Source organism: Alexandromys fortis, unplaced genomic scaffold, assembly GCF_014885135.2.
Source record: "Alexandromys fortis isolate MF-2015 unplaced genomic scaffold, M_Fortis_MF-2015_v1.1 scaffold_26, whole genome shotgun sequence".
Taxonomy (NCBI): domain Eukaryota; kingdom Metazoa; phylum Chordata; class Mammalia; order Rodentia; family Cricetidae; genus Alexandromys; species Alexandromys fortis.
This window is the reverse complement of record NW_026067894.1, coordinates 7525690-7540418: the sequence shown is the minus strand read 5'-3', so window position 1 is coordinate 7540418 and position 14729 is coordinate 7525690. Positions and strand designations below refer to the sequence as shown.

The 14729-nt window shown below is 54.6% G+C and overlaps 4 protein-coding genes across 5 annotated transcripts; 2 read left to right on the top strand and 2 right to left on the bottom strand.

Moving 5' to 3' along the window:
- Positions 1-1163: 1163 nt before the first annotated feature.
- On the top strand, positions 1164-2925 carry Znf593os (ZNF593 opposite strand). The gene has a single exon (XM_050156268.1). The coding sequence runs from the start codon at positions 2628-2630 to the stop codon at positions 2772-2774; it is 147 nt and encodes a 48-aa protein (XP_050012225.1). The 5' UTR covers positions 1164-2627; the 3' UTR covers positions 2775-2925.
- Positions 2926-3077: 152 nt separating this feature from the next.
- On the bottom strand, positions 3078-3997 carry Znf593 (zinc finger protein 593). The gene is made up of 3 exons (XM_050156256.1): positions 3705-3997; positions 3433-3495; positions 3078-3342 (listed from the first exon to the last, which is right to left on the bottom strand). The coding sequence occupies exons 1-3, from the start codon at positions 3902-3904 to the stop codon at positions 3201-3203; spliced, it is 405 nt and encodes a 134-aa protein (XP_050012213.1). The 5' UTR covers positions 3905-3997; the 3' UTR covers positions 3078-3200.
- An 86-nt stretch (positions 3998-4083) lies between these two features.
- Positions 4084-8289, top strand: CUNH1orf232 (chromosome unknown C1orf232 homolog). The gene is made up of 4 exons (XM_050156281.1): positions 4084-5432; positions 6614-6697; positions 6808-6905; positions 7969-8289. The coding sequence occupies exons 1-4, from the start codon at positions 5229-5231 to the stop codon at positions 8258-8260; spliced, it is 678 nt and encodes a 225-aa protein (XP_050012238.1). The 5' UTR covers positions 4084-5228; the 3' UTR covers positions 8261-8289.
- Positions 8290-9011: 722 nt separating this feature from the next.
- Positions 9012-12528, bottom strand: Fam110d (family with sequence similarity 110 member D). Of its 2 annotated transcripts, none has more exons than XM_050153881.1 (2): positions 12143-12528; positions 9012-10489 (listed from the first exon to the last, which is right to left on the bottom strand). In XM_050153881.1, exon 2 carries the CDS (start codon positions 10398-10400, stop codon positions 9582-9584), a length of 819 nt encoding a protein of 272 aa, XP_050009838.1. In that variant the 5' UTR covers positions 10401-10489; positions 12143-12528; the 3' UTR covers positions 9012-9581. The 2 variants fall into 2 exon arrangements, with proteins under 2 accessions (XP_050009838.1, XP_050009834.1); XM_050153877.1 differs by having other exon boundaries at positions 12175-12527.
- Between the last annotated feature and the right edge of the window lie 2201 nt (positions 12529-14729).

Genomic DNA, 14729 nt, shown 5'->3' with positions numbered 1-14729 from the left:
TATACACACACACATATACACATATATATGTATATATATATATATCCCGTGACTTTCAATTTGTATGTTAATGCAGTCTTTTGTTTTACTCCTACCTTTTAAGGCCAGGGGTATATTAACCAGTTGGAAATTAAACGTTGGCGAATTTTCAGTACTCACTGAAATTCCCTCCCGATACTATCCTATGTTTCTGCGTTTTATTTTCATTTGTGTCTTCATATTCTTTACTATGTCTAAATCCCCATGCCTCCACTCTGGAGAAAGGTATTTTTGTTGAGGATGCCCCCAACAGTGCTAGACACAGAAGTCTACCTCAGTAATGGTGGCTATGTGACAGGCCTGAGACGAAAAATGCCATCAGTGTAGTCAAGAGTGGGCTAAGGGCCACCATAGTTAGAAATAGTTCTACGCTGTTTCTCTGCTTTTCAGTCTTAGGAATCCCAGAAGGGCCTGAATTTCCCTATATATCAGAGGATGATCTTAACCTAATGATCCTTCTACTGGGTCCTGGGGTTGCAGACATGAGATGCTACATTTGGTTTATGGGGTGCTGGGGATGGAAGTGCAGGGCTTCACACATTGACAGGTTTGAACTCTGAGTTTCATCTGTCTTCTCTGTACTATTTGTCTCTTTTTGTTTTTGAGACAGTCTCTCTTTATATACCTGGCTGTTCTGGAACTATGTAGACCAGGCTAGTCTCCAATTCACGGGGATCATCCTACCTCTACCTCCAAGTGCTGGAATTACGGACTTGTACCACCATGCCCAGCTAGTTTTTATCGCTTTTTTGTGATGCTGAGGATCAATTCCAGAGCCTGCAAGTGACCCAGCTCCGACCCAGGATGGACATAGGCTAGAATCTTCTTGGTAAGCACATCTTGGGGTGCTTACACAGATTATTAGAAATGGGCTAATCCAGGTGTGAGAGTTAGCCGAGAAGAGGCTGGATATAATGGGCAAGCAGTGTTTAAAAGAATACAGTTTGTGTGTTGTTATTTCGGGCATAAGCTAGCCAGGCGGCTGGGGTGCTGGGGACGCAGCCCAACCGCTCCTATTTCAACAAATGGCACTCAGTCACTGGGCCACACTCTTAGCCCTCAGATTCCTTGGGCAGATAATCTTTGCTTAGAACAATGACACATAGACTATATCTTAATCAGTTAATCTTTTAAAGTTTTATTTATTTTATACATAGTGTTCAGCCTCCATGTATGCCTGCAGGCCAGAAGAGGGCACTAGATCTCATTACAGATGGTTGTGAGCCACCATGTGGTTGCTGGGATTTGAACCCAGGACCTTTGGAAGAACAGTCAGCGCTCCTAACCTCTGAGCCATCTCTCCAGTCCCTCAGTTAATCTTTTAATACGTTATGTAGGCTGTCAGAAAGGCTCTGTGGGTAAAGGCATTTGCTGCTGAGCCTGATGAGCTGAACTGGACTCCCAGGGCCCACATGTGGAGAGAACCCCTTAAGTTGTCCTTTGACCTCCATGTCTACACTACCACACACGTGTATAGGAACACACACACAAATAGACACAATTAAAATTTTAACACATTATGGACAATTTTTGTTTTGTTTTTTCAGGACAGGGTTTCTCTGTGTAACAGCTCTAGCTGTCCTGGAACTAGCTCTTGTAGACCAGGCTGGCCTCAAACTCAGAGATCGGCCTGTCTCTGCCTCCCGAGTGCTGGGATTACAGGCGTGTGCCACCACCGCCTGGCCATTATGGACCATTTTATCTGCATAAGCAGATCTCTTTCAAAGCCCACACAAGAGAAGTGCTTGTGGAAACTCCATCTTGTGGGGAAGGTGAAGTGACATCTCCCTCCTAGGTGGTTGAATTTACAGAACCCAGATGGAAAAGTGGCTAACACGTCATTCTTCTGCTGAATGCTGACTGGTAGCATCGACTTCTCCGAGGTAGGGGTACGGTCCAGACCAGGGCTGAGGAAGCCTGCCCAGAATCTGGTTGCCTGGATTCCTGGGCACTGGCAGCCAAGGCTTTGCTTCCATGCCTGGCCTGGCCTCTGGCGAATGGGGGAGGAGCTGCTACTCAGGCCTGATGCTGATCTCTCCTGACAGCTGCTCCTAAGGCTGGCAAGGCAGGGGGGAAGGGACCAGATTTAAAGATCCAGCTGCCCCGCCCCTGCCAGACCTGGGGCGAGCCAGCGGTGGTGAGCATCCTGAGCGCATAGTGCCCAGGCAAAACAGGCCAGGGACCCCGATGCCCCGATTTCCACCTCTTGGGATACCCCGCGCAGCATTTCGTCATTTCTGCTCCCACTCCAGAGGCTGACAGGGAGACCAGTGCCCCCCACTATGAGATTTCGCCGCCTGACCCCTGGCTACTTCCGGGTGCTACAGGTAAGAACCTCTAAATACTAGCTCTGCACCACCAACCTCTTTCTCCCGGTCTCATGACGGGGCTGATACCCCCAATGGCCAGACTGTCACGTTCCCTGCTGCCTGACTAGCCAGGACCCAGATGGGCTGTGAGGCGAGAGGGATTGGAGTGGAATCTCCCTGGGGCAGAAATGGCGTCCGTATCTTCTCCACCCAGCAGCACCATTTTATCCCCTTCCTTCCTAGAAGTCTCAGTTGGCATTTCGCGTTCACCCTCTGCAGATGCAGGTGGCTGGGGAGCTGAAGGCAGAGCCCCGGAGTCCGCTGGTTGGGATTGTGGCTACGATGTTGGCTGTCCTCGGGTTAGGCGGCTCCTGCTATGCCGTGTGGAAGATGGTGAAGCTGCGGCAACCATCACAGGCCCCGTGATGAAGCAGGCGGCCTCTCTCACCTAGGCTCGGAGGTAGGTGACCGAGGGGAGAGGGCTGCAAGCTCAGAAAACCACGTTTTTCCCCTTTGGGATCAGTCTCCACCATCGCCAGAAACACAGAAAAAAAACTTATCCTATTCCCCAGTTTTACACTGCACCTGGACTCCAGCCCAAATTCAAAGAAGGCAGGCGGGGGTACCTTCCAAAGCTGGACCCGGTAGGGAATAGACATCTCGGTTCAGAAACCCTTGAGGGCTGGAATCTGGAGGACTGGTAGGGAAGTTAGAATCGGAGGTACACCCTCTTGTCCGGGTCCTTTATTTTGAGTAGAACATCCAGAAGAGATCTTCTCCCCCAAACCCTCAGTCTAGCCGCTGAACCACTCACTGTCCATGGAGTTTCTCTGCCCTGCATCCAAAGGCCCCTCAGGTGGATGTGTCCATTTCCGGGATCTCAGTGGACACTTCTGTGGGCACGCCCAGGCGCTGGGGGGGCACATAGGAGCCCATGCCCGCTGCCCTCTCTGCCTCTTCCTGACTGTAGGGTTCGATGCTCAGCTGCTTCAGCCTGGGAGAAGGAAGAAGAGTTTGGAGTTGATCGGGTGCAAGACCTACCTGCATGGCACCGTCCACCAACCCTCTCCTGATCCCTTCGTACCTCTTCTTGTGGTCTTTGGATCGGAAATGGGTCTTCAGGTTGGCAGAATCGATGAAGTACCTCCTGCAGGAATGTAGGGCGAGGGTATAAGAGTAAAGAGGTGAGGCTTTTCAAGTATGCCTACCTCCCTGGCCCCAGCTCGTTCCCGGACAGATTCCGAGCGCGAAGAGACCCACGGGTCCCAAGACTGGAGACCCCGCCCGGCTCGCCGCCCGGACTTCCCCGCTTTGGGCTGGTATCTCAGACCCTGCTCGGCCCCGGCCTGGACTCACGCGCAGGCCAAACAGCGATGCAGGCCGCCCCCTGGCAGATCCGGGTCGGGCTCGGTGTCCAGCTCCAGCTTGGCCCGCGGGAGGCCCTGCGGCCTCAGCTCACGGTGAATCTCATCCAGGTCCGGCCGCCCCTTCTTGGTCTTCATCTGGCGGGCTAAGGAATGTGCTCGGTGCGCGCCGGTCCGGCGGGAGCGACCCATGATTAGTGACACCAAAGCCGAGGAGCAGGGTAGTACGGAAAGATACACACGTGCTGCCGCTTCCGGGCCGCCCAATGACGTCACGAGAGGTCCGCCCAGGGACGGAGCAGGACTGCCCGGACCGCCTGTGATGACGTCAGAGCGGGCTGGTGACTTGAGCGCCCCCATGTGGTCGTAGTTGGTAGTGACTAGGCTCTTGCGGGGCAGAGGCGGGCCTGGGGTTAGTGGATCCTGCTATTCTGCCAGAGCCATCATCACTTCCCGGTTTCCACACCTCGGATTTCAGCTGTAAAGCATACTTTCAACGTCTCCAGAAAACACTGGTGTTTGTGCCATGAATAAAGTATTTCGTGAATGAGAATAAGTTTGGAATCATGGATGGAGCACCCGGTGATACCCCTAGGCTCTAACAAAGGGCCCCTTCTCACCTCTCCCCGTTATTTTCTTGAGTCTGTGTCACTTCTGTCTTCCACTCCCATACAGATATATGGGATAAAGGGTGGAATTGTTTCCCAGAGACTCTAGCCCTGGGGGGTTCTGACAGCTTCTGGTTGTGATCTGTTGGCTGGGTTTTCAGTACTGTGGATGAAACCCAGGGCCTCGTAGATGCTAGGCAGGCGGTCTAAAAGGTGGGCTACATCCCCAGTCCAAGAGGAAATATCTGTAGAAAAAACCTCCATCTCTGCTTTCTTTCTCTACCAGGCTCCCAGGGGAGTACTGGTAGGGAACCGGGGAAAAACCAAGAAGTGTGTGCTTAGAGAAGGGAGAGGGCCAGGGAGCCTGGCCTGGTGCCGCCCAGGTTGGTCAGAGCCAGCTCCACGGTCTGGGGGCAGAGGATCTCAGCAATAATTCAGGGTTCCTGCTCTTTGGAACCAGTTGCCAGGAAACAGGGAGACAGGCACGTGCGTCCCTGGGGAGAACAGGTTTCTAGGCCAGACAGAGCAGTGAAATGGAAGCCCAGAGTGCAGACTGGAGGCCTGGGGCCTGCCCACTCCAGCGCACAAGGGCTGAGGGAGACAGGGCTGGGCCATGAGGAAGGCACACATGGCTAGTATGTCCACAGTCATAGGATGCAAGCATATGGGTCCTGGACTCAAGAGTTTGCGTGGAAAACTTTTCCTGCAGCTATTCTAAGAGAAGAACAACCACCAGTATTCCTAAGTGCAGGAAAATGGACTCTCCGAAGGGCTGTCTTCATTAACTTTGGCCAATATGGGTCAAGGCAAGGGGCTGAGGCGGCTTCTGCCCGTCCCAACCTCAGAATCACTGGGATCGGGTTTACCTGCTTGGCACTGTGCCACCCAGGGAGAATGGTGCATCTTTCATGAAGTCATCGGATCCCTGGGACAGACTCTTGGTTCCTCCAAGTTTCTGGAGCCAGACTCACTGGTGCCCACTGAGCTACCACCTTCTGTGCCTGGGTCGGCCCCTCTCCGCTGCAGCCATGAACCAAGCCTTCTGGAAAGCTTACAAGTCCAAAGTGCTGCAGACTCTGGGTGGAGAATCTGAAGAGGACCTGGCAGAGGAGGTGGGTACCGGCCATGGTTTCTAGAACAGAGAGACAGCAAAGTAGGGAAGTATTAAACTAGGAAGGAAGATAGATTCATTTCTGTAAAGACTGTAGGCACATTCCAGGATTACACACAGCACAGGGAAATGACAGAGACAGTCAAGAACAGAAGAAAGGGGGAGCTGGGGCCAGGAGAGGAGTCACGGGCTCCAAGGCGCTCATGAACTGCCACGGGATAAAGCTTGTTCTGATGACACTTGGCAGGAGCCACAACAGTGCGTTAAGCTCAGCACAGCTTTCTGGTGGACGAGGCTGAGCAGAAGCGAGACGGCTTGCCAGGAGAGGTAATGCGCTCCTGCTTGCGGGAGCAGGGAGTAATAGCTCTTACGCTCTGCGGGCCACAGAAGCGGCATTCCACCAAAGCCATGCTTAGACAACACTTAGTTCTGAGGGGGAGGGCAAAAAGGACCTTGAAACTAGAAGTTTAGATCCAGAAGCTGTGATGAGTAGCAGTCACGGCAAAGAGATGTGGCTGGGGCAGGACCTAGCCCCGTGGTTGGGAGGTGGATAGGCCTATGCCTAGGCAGGCTGATGCCCGAGGCTGGGTTGCTATGGACGTGTCTGTGGAGACTTTAGTACATGTGTGAACTGGATTAGTGACTTCTCGTGGATATGCATTTTGAGCAGGACTCTGTACCGGTATGCGTTCGTGTGGGCATTTGCAGGTGTTACACTTGATTGGTAGAGGAATTGAGTGCCCTGCAGAGGCCAGGTCTAGCTAGCTGCCTGCAGGAGGATAAGAGACAGGATGGATTGTTTAACCACGCGAGAGTCCTCGTGTGGGTGCCTGACAGCGCACACATCTGGACACAGAGGGAAAGGTGTAGCTACAAAGAGGCATGCTCACACGTACAGGTGTGTGTCTGTAGTCGTGTGCATCGTGTGCCCTTGTCCGAGTTCGTGAGTGTGTTTGGGTATGTGTGGAAAGTGTATGTGTTCAAGGGTGTCTGCAGAGATTTACCATGCGGGCCCGTGTATATGAGTGGAGGCAGCATTACGTAATATACCTGTGAGCATTGCCGTGTGCCCCACTGAAGATACAAAGGAGGGTATGTGTGTCTGTTGTACTTAGACCATGGAGTGTGTGTGCGCTGTCTGGCAATGGTGTTTCTCTCATGTTGGGGGGTCTTGTGTCCCAGAGGGAGAACCCAGCATTAGTGGAGTCGGACACAGCAGAAGCCCCGGAGGAGGCCGTCAACCCCATGTCACAGCTGGCCCGAAGGGTGAGTTCTCTAGTCTTCCACCCAACCCTGGGGGGCCTGAGAGGCTATGGTGAAGCCCCGGGGGGGGGTTGGTGGGGCATCCATTCTTGACTCTCATTCTTCCCTCCCAGGTTCAGGGGGTTGGGGTGAAAGGTTGGCTGACGATGTCATCGCTGTTTAACAAAGAAGACGAGGACAAACTGCTGCCACCAGAGCCCCGTGCCGATCAGTACGTGTGTGGCTTTAGGGGGTGGGCTGGAAGGGTCCTAAGATCTCTTTTCTGCCATGTTCATCACCCCACAGGCTCCATCCGCTTATCAGGATACAGTAAGGTTAGATGGGTTAGATCTCTTGGGACTGAGGTAACGGGAACTCCTCGTGGGTGTCTCCTCCCTCTTCCTCAGGACAGGTCAAGAGGAGGCCTTTTTCCGTGTTGCAGCAAAGGGTGGTATAGGTGGTAAACCCTCTCCCTTCAGAGGAACATAGGTTCCTTCTCCTGATTTGCTTGGTTTACATGGAGGCCGGAGGATCCCAGAGGACCCCAAGGCACACCAGTTTGGAAAGCACTGCTTTAGAAAGGTCTTGGATGTTGAGAACAGACCTAGGGTTTCCTCTCCAGGGCAGTCACTGCCTTTCCCTCAGCCCTAAGCACAGCCCTCACCCCACCCCATCTTTTACTCTTGCCTCAGGGACCCCCCCCCACCTCCTCTGCCTTCTTGCCCAGTCCCGGGAGGACTTTTCCAGAAGCAGGGCTTCTTCTTCAAGCATGATCATCCCTCCTTGAAGCCCTTCCCCACTTCAGTCCCACCTTCTCTTCCCAAAGCACCTGTGCCCGGATTTCCTCCACTTTCTCCCGCGTGCCAAATTCCTCTTTCCCTAATCCTAAACCTAACCACTTTGCTCATTTGGCTCTCCCCGCCTCCCCATCCCCGGGTGGGGTCCCTCGTATGGGACCCAAACAAGCCCACCCTACTCTCTCCCCTGCCCCTTCCCCTCTTACAGACCCTCCCTGGCTTTCCAGACCTAGCTTGTCCCTGTTAGCCTATTTTCTCTGCACCAGAGTTCCTTCTCCAGAATCCTGACTGCTCCACCCAAGTTCACCTCTCCAGACCACCTCTCCTCACCACCTCTCCAGACCCTGTCCCACTTCACCTTTCCCCCCCAGAGCCTTCGAATCCTCCCTTTGGTTACCTGCCCTGATCTTGCCCCGACTTTCCTGATCTCACTTGTCCCTTCTCACTGTCTTCTTCCGGGACTCCGGGCCAGCCCGCTGACCCCCGTCTCTCCTGCAGTCCGCTGGCGGCACCCCCTTCCTCGCAGGCGTCGGCAGTAGAAACAGAGTCGCGCGGGCCGGGATTCTGGGACACCTTCGCCAGCAGATGGCAGCAGCAGCAGGCCACGTCCATGCTGCGCGGTGTGGAAACCACCGCGGAGCGGGATGCGGATTCCCAGGACAAGCCTGCAGAGGAGGCCACGGAGTGCCCCGAGACGCGGGAGGTGGATCCCGCCGCAGGCTTCAAGTGGGGTTTCCTCACCCACAAACTGGCAGAGATGAGGGTGAAGGCCGCGCCCAAGGGCGACTAGCCGGCGCCCGTCCTTCCCTACCTCCCATAAAAAAAACTCCTGTATCTACAACCAATGTGACTATGTAATTTTTTCCCCCGACAACAGGAAAGGATACTTTTAGGTGGACGTTCTCAGGCGGGGACTAGCTAAAGGGTTCTTTCCCGACAGAAAAGCCGAGACAATCCAGGTGACAGTAAGGATGGCCTTAGATTTAAGGCACACACAACTTTCCAGAAAGCCCCAAAGGGCTTGCTCCACTGCCCTGTCCAGCTTCGTTTCATTCAGCAAACCCTGCAGACGGCCCAATAGCGCACATAGGTTTCAAAATGTATGAAAATAACTGGAGTGACGAGGTAGCTCTCTACCAGCGGGTCCCAGACAAAGGTTTGTCGAGGAACAAAATGGGGCTTCTGGTGAGGGGATGAGGCAGACTCGGAATTTAGGAAAGTTTCCTGGAGGAGGCTGTGATCTTTGAAGAATGCAGAGTTAAGGACGGAAACCTAAGGCAGAGGTCTTGAACAAAGGCTTCGACTAGAATCTGTAAAGAAAACCTGAGACTTGTGTGTTCTGGAGGGGGAAAAGGAACTCTGCTGGGAGTATAGTTTCGTTGTTAGAGGGCTACGTGAAGCCCTGGGCTTGGTCCCCAATTATCACATGAACCTCAGTGGTAGCTAGCAGGGTGAGGCTGGTCTGGAACACACACACACACACACCACACACACACGCGCGCGCGAGAGCATACAGGAGGTAACAGATGCCAAAATCCTGACCCAAAGGTGCCCCAGTTTTAATGATTTCCATTTCGGACCCTCCAAATGTCAGCTTTTCTTACTTTGGGACCATGGGGAAGAGGAGGGAGCGCGAAGCTCCAGGAATCCTGGGTAACTTAAGCAAGCTACAGCTTATATTCCAGGCACATTTGCACGAGCATTACAACTACTCCAGAACACTACCAACTACCTCCTTTAATAACCCAGAACTGCGGAGTGTTTGGCCAAGGTCACACTCAACCTGGAACCCACACTCTAAACCACCCACTCGGCCACGCCAACCAGTTCTTCCCTTTCCCCACCTCTGCCCGCTAAACTAAACTCTGCCTCTTTTACTAAAGATTATTTTAGCTTTATTCAGTAGTTCGCTCATCGCCCACTCCACTCCATCACTGCTCACAGTCAGCCTCCAGAGAGGCTACGTGACCACCCCACCCCTTTCCGCAGCCTGCGCCTGGCCCTTGTGGTCCCGCCTGCTCAGGGTGCAGATGGGGAAACCGAAATCTAGGGAAAGGGTTTATTCACGGACGAGGCGAGCTCTCCGGGAGCCGTCCCCTGTGCCGTGATGCTCACACCTCGGACTCGCGCGGTGGAGCGCGCGCTCGCTGGCAGCCATACAACCACTGGATGACGCGCGCGTTGCGTTCCACCACTGACACCGAGGGGCGCCCGTCCCGTGCGGACCCCGCCGCCTCCGATCCCCCGCCACAACCTCCAGCACAGTCCGGGTTGCCCGCGTCCCCGTCGCTGGATGTCCAATCGCTGGTGTCCCCGGAGCCGGGCGGCGGCGACGTTGCGACCTGCGGGCTGTGCTCGGCGCCCCAGCTCTGCGGGGAGAAGCGCTCGGCGCCCAGCACCTCCACTAGCGCGCGCTCCAGACCGCAGTAGTTGAAGAAGCGCTCCTTCTCCGACAGAGGCAGCGAGCACGTGGGACACAGCGCTCTCTTCCCTGTTGCCTCCGGACCATCCGGGGATCCAGCCCAGCCTGCAGGAGCCGCAGGTCTCTCAGTAGGTCCCGGGCTGCTCGGGACAGCATCCCGGGGGGTGCCCAGGAAGAGGCGTCGTACTAGCCCCTGGCCCTTGGCGTTCTCCTTGTTCACCGAAGCCTTGCAGTCCCGCTTCTGGCGGTAGAAGATGAGGGAGTCAGGCCTTGGCTGTCGCCTGCCGCTACCCCGACGGGCAGGCCCAGGCGTCCTGGGCGATGCAGAGGTCCCCAGCTCATTGCAAGGGTGTGGCGTCAGCGGTCCTGGCCCCCCTCGCAGGGCTGGCTCCTGACGACGTACTATCACCTGCTGCGTCTTGACGTACTTGGCTTTGTCGGCCTCCAGTCTCTCTACGGCGCTGGGGGTTCGTCCCCTCGATGGTGTGGACGGAGAGGCCAGCAGCATCTTAGCGGAGTTGGCAGGTCAGTGCTCCATACACCCTGGGATGCACAATTAGCTGAGGAGCAGAAATCAATTCTCTGGAGTTCCTGGGCCTGCAGGGAGAGAGGCACTGTCTGGAAGAGGGCAGGCTGTCCCTGCCCTTCTCCTGCAGGCATTCCTGGGTAGAGGATCTCAGTCACCCCTCCCCCATCAACCGGTGTCTTGCCCAGGGAGCAGACGCTAGACTCACCCTTCCCCAATCCTTAAGAGGCATTGGCTAATTCTTTGGGGGGTGGGGATTTATGCCCCTTTGAGAAGGCTCCAACCTGGCCACTGGATCATGCGCAAGGGACAAGCAAGCAGGACACTTGGGAAGGAAAATCAGGCGGGTCCTAGCTCAGTTCCCGAAATTGGCTTTAACCGGAAAAAATACCTCTTCCCAACAGAGCAACTTCAAGCCCAATACAAGGAGGTTCCGCAGCCACAGGCTGGCTGCAGCCGACCCACCCTTCCCGCCCCCAAGCACCGAGGTCAGGGACTTAACCATAGGGTAGGAGTCCCTAGGAACTGCTGCCAGCTTCCTCGCCCAGGTCCAGCAGGGTTATTCAGGAAGGAGACCGTACCCGTCTGCTACTGCCAGCCACTGTATGCCCCATGCCAAGGGGAGTCCAGAAAAATCTAACCATAGACACCATCTCGTCCAACCCCTGCACTTTGATTTCAGAAGCCAGGACAATGGCCAAGAGAGGAAGGGGTTTGTAGGGGTCCTTTTGAGAGCTAGGGTGTCCCCTGGGACCCAGATTTCTTGCCTTATTGGGCAGCTCTAGCTGGACCCTGGGTTGTCTGTCAGATCGTCCCTCCAGCTGCTGTAAAGCCCAGCAGGAACCTCTAGTCTCGCAAAGCAGTTCACCCCACTGATTCAGCCTAATAACTTCCATGCTCAGAGATCTGCCCTCTGGGTCCCTGCCCCCTTCCCATCCAGAGACCTCCGACCCTTCTCCACCTCCCCTGTGCTCCAGGAAGAGGGCAAGAGGGACGGTAAATCAACAGCGACAGTTTCCTTGTCAGCTAACAGAATGGGCCACCCACATGGCCCAACACACCCTCCCCTGTCCTTCACTTCCCTGTTCCCATACAGCTGAAAGAGACTTATTGGTTCTGGGGACTGAAGGGACCTCGGACCTGGAGGCAAAAAGGAAGAGACTGGGCAAGGATGTGTGAAGAAGGCTGTAGAGCACAGACCCTGGTCCCTCCACCCCGGCCTATCCCTGTTACACTTCCAGTCTGTGGCAAGTCTGCCCAGAGTCTGAGTGACTGAGACCCAGGCAGCAGTGACAGCCTGTGCCCTGCTCTCTTTCCTCAGGGACTATAACGGGGTCAGATTCCAAGGTCCCACAAGGGCACTGAGCTGCTCTGACCTCATGGATGGCCTCTATCCCCTCCTTCTCTCTTTAGCCTTGAGCAAGGAGGCTATAAAAAGTCCCTAAACACAAGGACCAAAATAGTCCACTGTCCCCTGCCTCGTCCCTGGTTTCTAGGCTGGCTTTGATGTTTGACCACAGACTGCCTATGCCAGACTGGCAGCCAGTCTTGTCCCTCTGTTCCTTTGCCTACCCTCTTCCAGTCCTTGAGGTAGAAACTGCAACCCTGTCCATTCAGAGGCTTCAACATTTGTGCTTCTGGGTTCAGTAGCTGGGCACTAGCCTCCTTGCTATCAGCCCACAAGTACCCTCCTGTCCTCATGCCCTCTGGGCCTGCATCCTCACCTGCCTTCCGCTCCAGCTCCAGATGCACTCACCTGTGGGTGGAGACGCTGAGTTGCAGGGGTCCCTCTGTATCCCCAGACTGAAGAAGGCCAGGGGACAGCAGGGACTAGGGAGTAACTTTGGTGGCAGCCAAGCCTTACTCTCCACAGGAAAAGCGAAAAGCCTCCACCCCCTAGGTTAACCCTTCCGGACCCGGAGCTCGGACTCAATTAACTCTTTCCTGGCCAGTCTTGGTGCCGGCAGGACCTGTGAGCCATGTCCAGCAACTTTACAGATAGCCAGATAAGCTCCATCAGGTTCCATGGCTGTCACGGAGGCACCGTAAACTTGGGCTGAGGTACCGTGGCCCCAAACAAGACCTTCTGCTCCGCAGGCTCCCTCTGAAGTCTCGATGCTCTGATGTAGAATGGAGGGCAGAATAGGGTGCTATGCCGTTTGCTTTTTCCCCTCTGGCAGGTAGAGGCCTGTTTTAATCCTGGTACTGGAGTGTGGCAAGCCTGCTCTTCCTAGAGGTGAGCCCGGGGTGCTTCCTAAAGGTGGGTGCAGTGGTGCTGCAGGTGTGTGGAGAGCCTGTCTCAGCAAGATTCAGCATGAGGATTGAGCAAGAACTCCGTGGTCCAGCCCTGATGATGGTGAAGGGCGCTAACTGGGAAGGGTGTGAAGAAAGCCGCCTTCCAGATCTAAGTCTCCATCCTTTGGCCTCCCACCTGGGGATCCCTAGTGGTCCAGCAGAGACACTATTTATCTCAAGGGGAAGCCCTAGCCATAAAGGAGTCACACCCTTCTCAGTAGGCAAACTTAGCACTAGAGTTCAAAGGCCAAGGCTTGGCTCTGTCTTTGCTTCTCTCCCAGTTGTGCCCACCCCCTACCAGCCCAACCACTTAGCATAAACCCCTCCCTCCCTGCGAACACTTTAATGTTGGCAAGGCACATTTCCTTCTCGGTTCTTGATCACCCTTGAGCCCCCTCCCATGGAACCTAGATGGGGCTCAGCAGGAATAGCAATGCCACTTCATGAGGGAGGAAATGAGTAAAGTCGGAGGGACACATGCAGACCCCCCAAATCCTCTCTTTCCACTGTCCCCACCGTCTCTCTGGCACGATCGAGGGTCCTTCCTAGAACCCAAGGCTCATCACCTGTCAAGAAGATGTCATTACAATACCTAGGCCTGCGATGGGGTGGGAAGACTGTGGGACGCACATACCTCGGTGGTAAACGGAGCTAGCTAGGAAGAGAGGGATGAAAGAGATTCCTCTGGCTTCCTACCCGGGGAGCCTGCCAGAAGAAGCCTGGAAAAGCCCTTGCCATGGGAGTCCTACACTCTCAACAGGCGAACCCTTCATCACCCAGAGTTCAAAGGTCAGTTCATGGACCTGGTCCTTCGCACCCCTGGCCCCTGACCTCATGTGGGACCCTGGATTTTTTTGTTTGTTTGTTTGTTTGTTTGTTTGTTTTGTTTTTTGTTTTTTTTTGTTTTTCGAGATAGGGTTTCTCTGTAGCTTTGGAGCCTGTCCTGGAACTAGCTCTGTAGACCAGGCTGGTCTCGAACTCACGGAGATCCACCTGCCTCTGCCTCCCAAGTGCTGGGATTAAAGGCGTGCGCCACCACCGCCCGGCTTCCTGTCCACTGTTATGAAGGATGGGAAGGGGGTATTTATTTTGTCTATAACAACAGAATTGTGTTACCGCATTTGGCAAAATGCTTTTCAGCCCGCTGTCGCACTCATTTCAAGGACAGATCTTTGGGACTAGGTTTCGTCACTTTTCCCACGGAGAGAGAGCTCAAGAGCCTGAGGCTCAAGCTAGTGAAATTACTTACCCAAATTCACACCATGAGGAATAATAGCTGTTTGCTTTGTTTTGCGACGGGGTTTCAAGTAGCCCAAGCTAACCTCGAACTTCTGAACCTCCTATCCCCTTTACTCCTAGAATGCTGGAATCACAGGCACAAGCAACCAGGCCTGATTTTGCGCAGTCCAATGCTGGGGGTGGAACCCAGGTGCTGTGTATGCTAAACAAGCCCTCCGCTGACCGAGCTACACTTTCACCCCAACAGATGACTTTTATTGAGAAAGTTATATGTGCTAAGGGCCGCTCTTGCTACTTTACACCCTGAGTCATAGATTTAATCCGGTGAAATGGTCCCTTCTAGTTTTGTTGATGCAGGTGGGGTACAGGCCAGTGCTCTGTGGCCTGGGCGTGAAAGGGTTAAGAATGGGGGAGGCGGGTGGGGGCCCAGCTGGGCTGCTGTCAATGGCAGGAAACCTGGCCTGCCAGGGAGAGGATGGGGCTAGTGTCTCACTGAGGCCACCCCCATCCCTTTGCTCTTAAAGGAGCATCCCGGGTTAGGTGGAGGGGCTGGCGGGGGGGGGAGGGTCCCTTCACAGCTGTGTTCTGGGGATCAAGGACAGATGCTAGACTACAGTAAGAAGGGGAACCCAGGGGGTACACAGGGGTCATCCTGATTGGATATCTTGTTTTCCATACTTCTGAGAGGAGCCTGGCTCTCCTTTGGTATTCAGAGAGCAGAGACTGGGGGGGGGCCTTAGTCATTAGGGAATGCCATAGCTATGTTCTTGGGGGGTC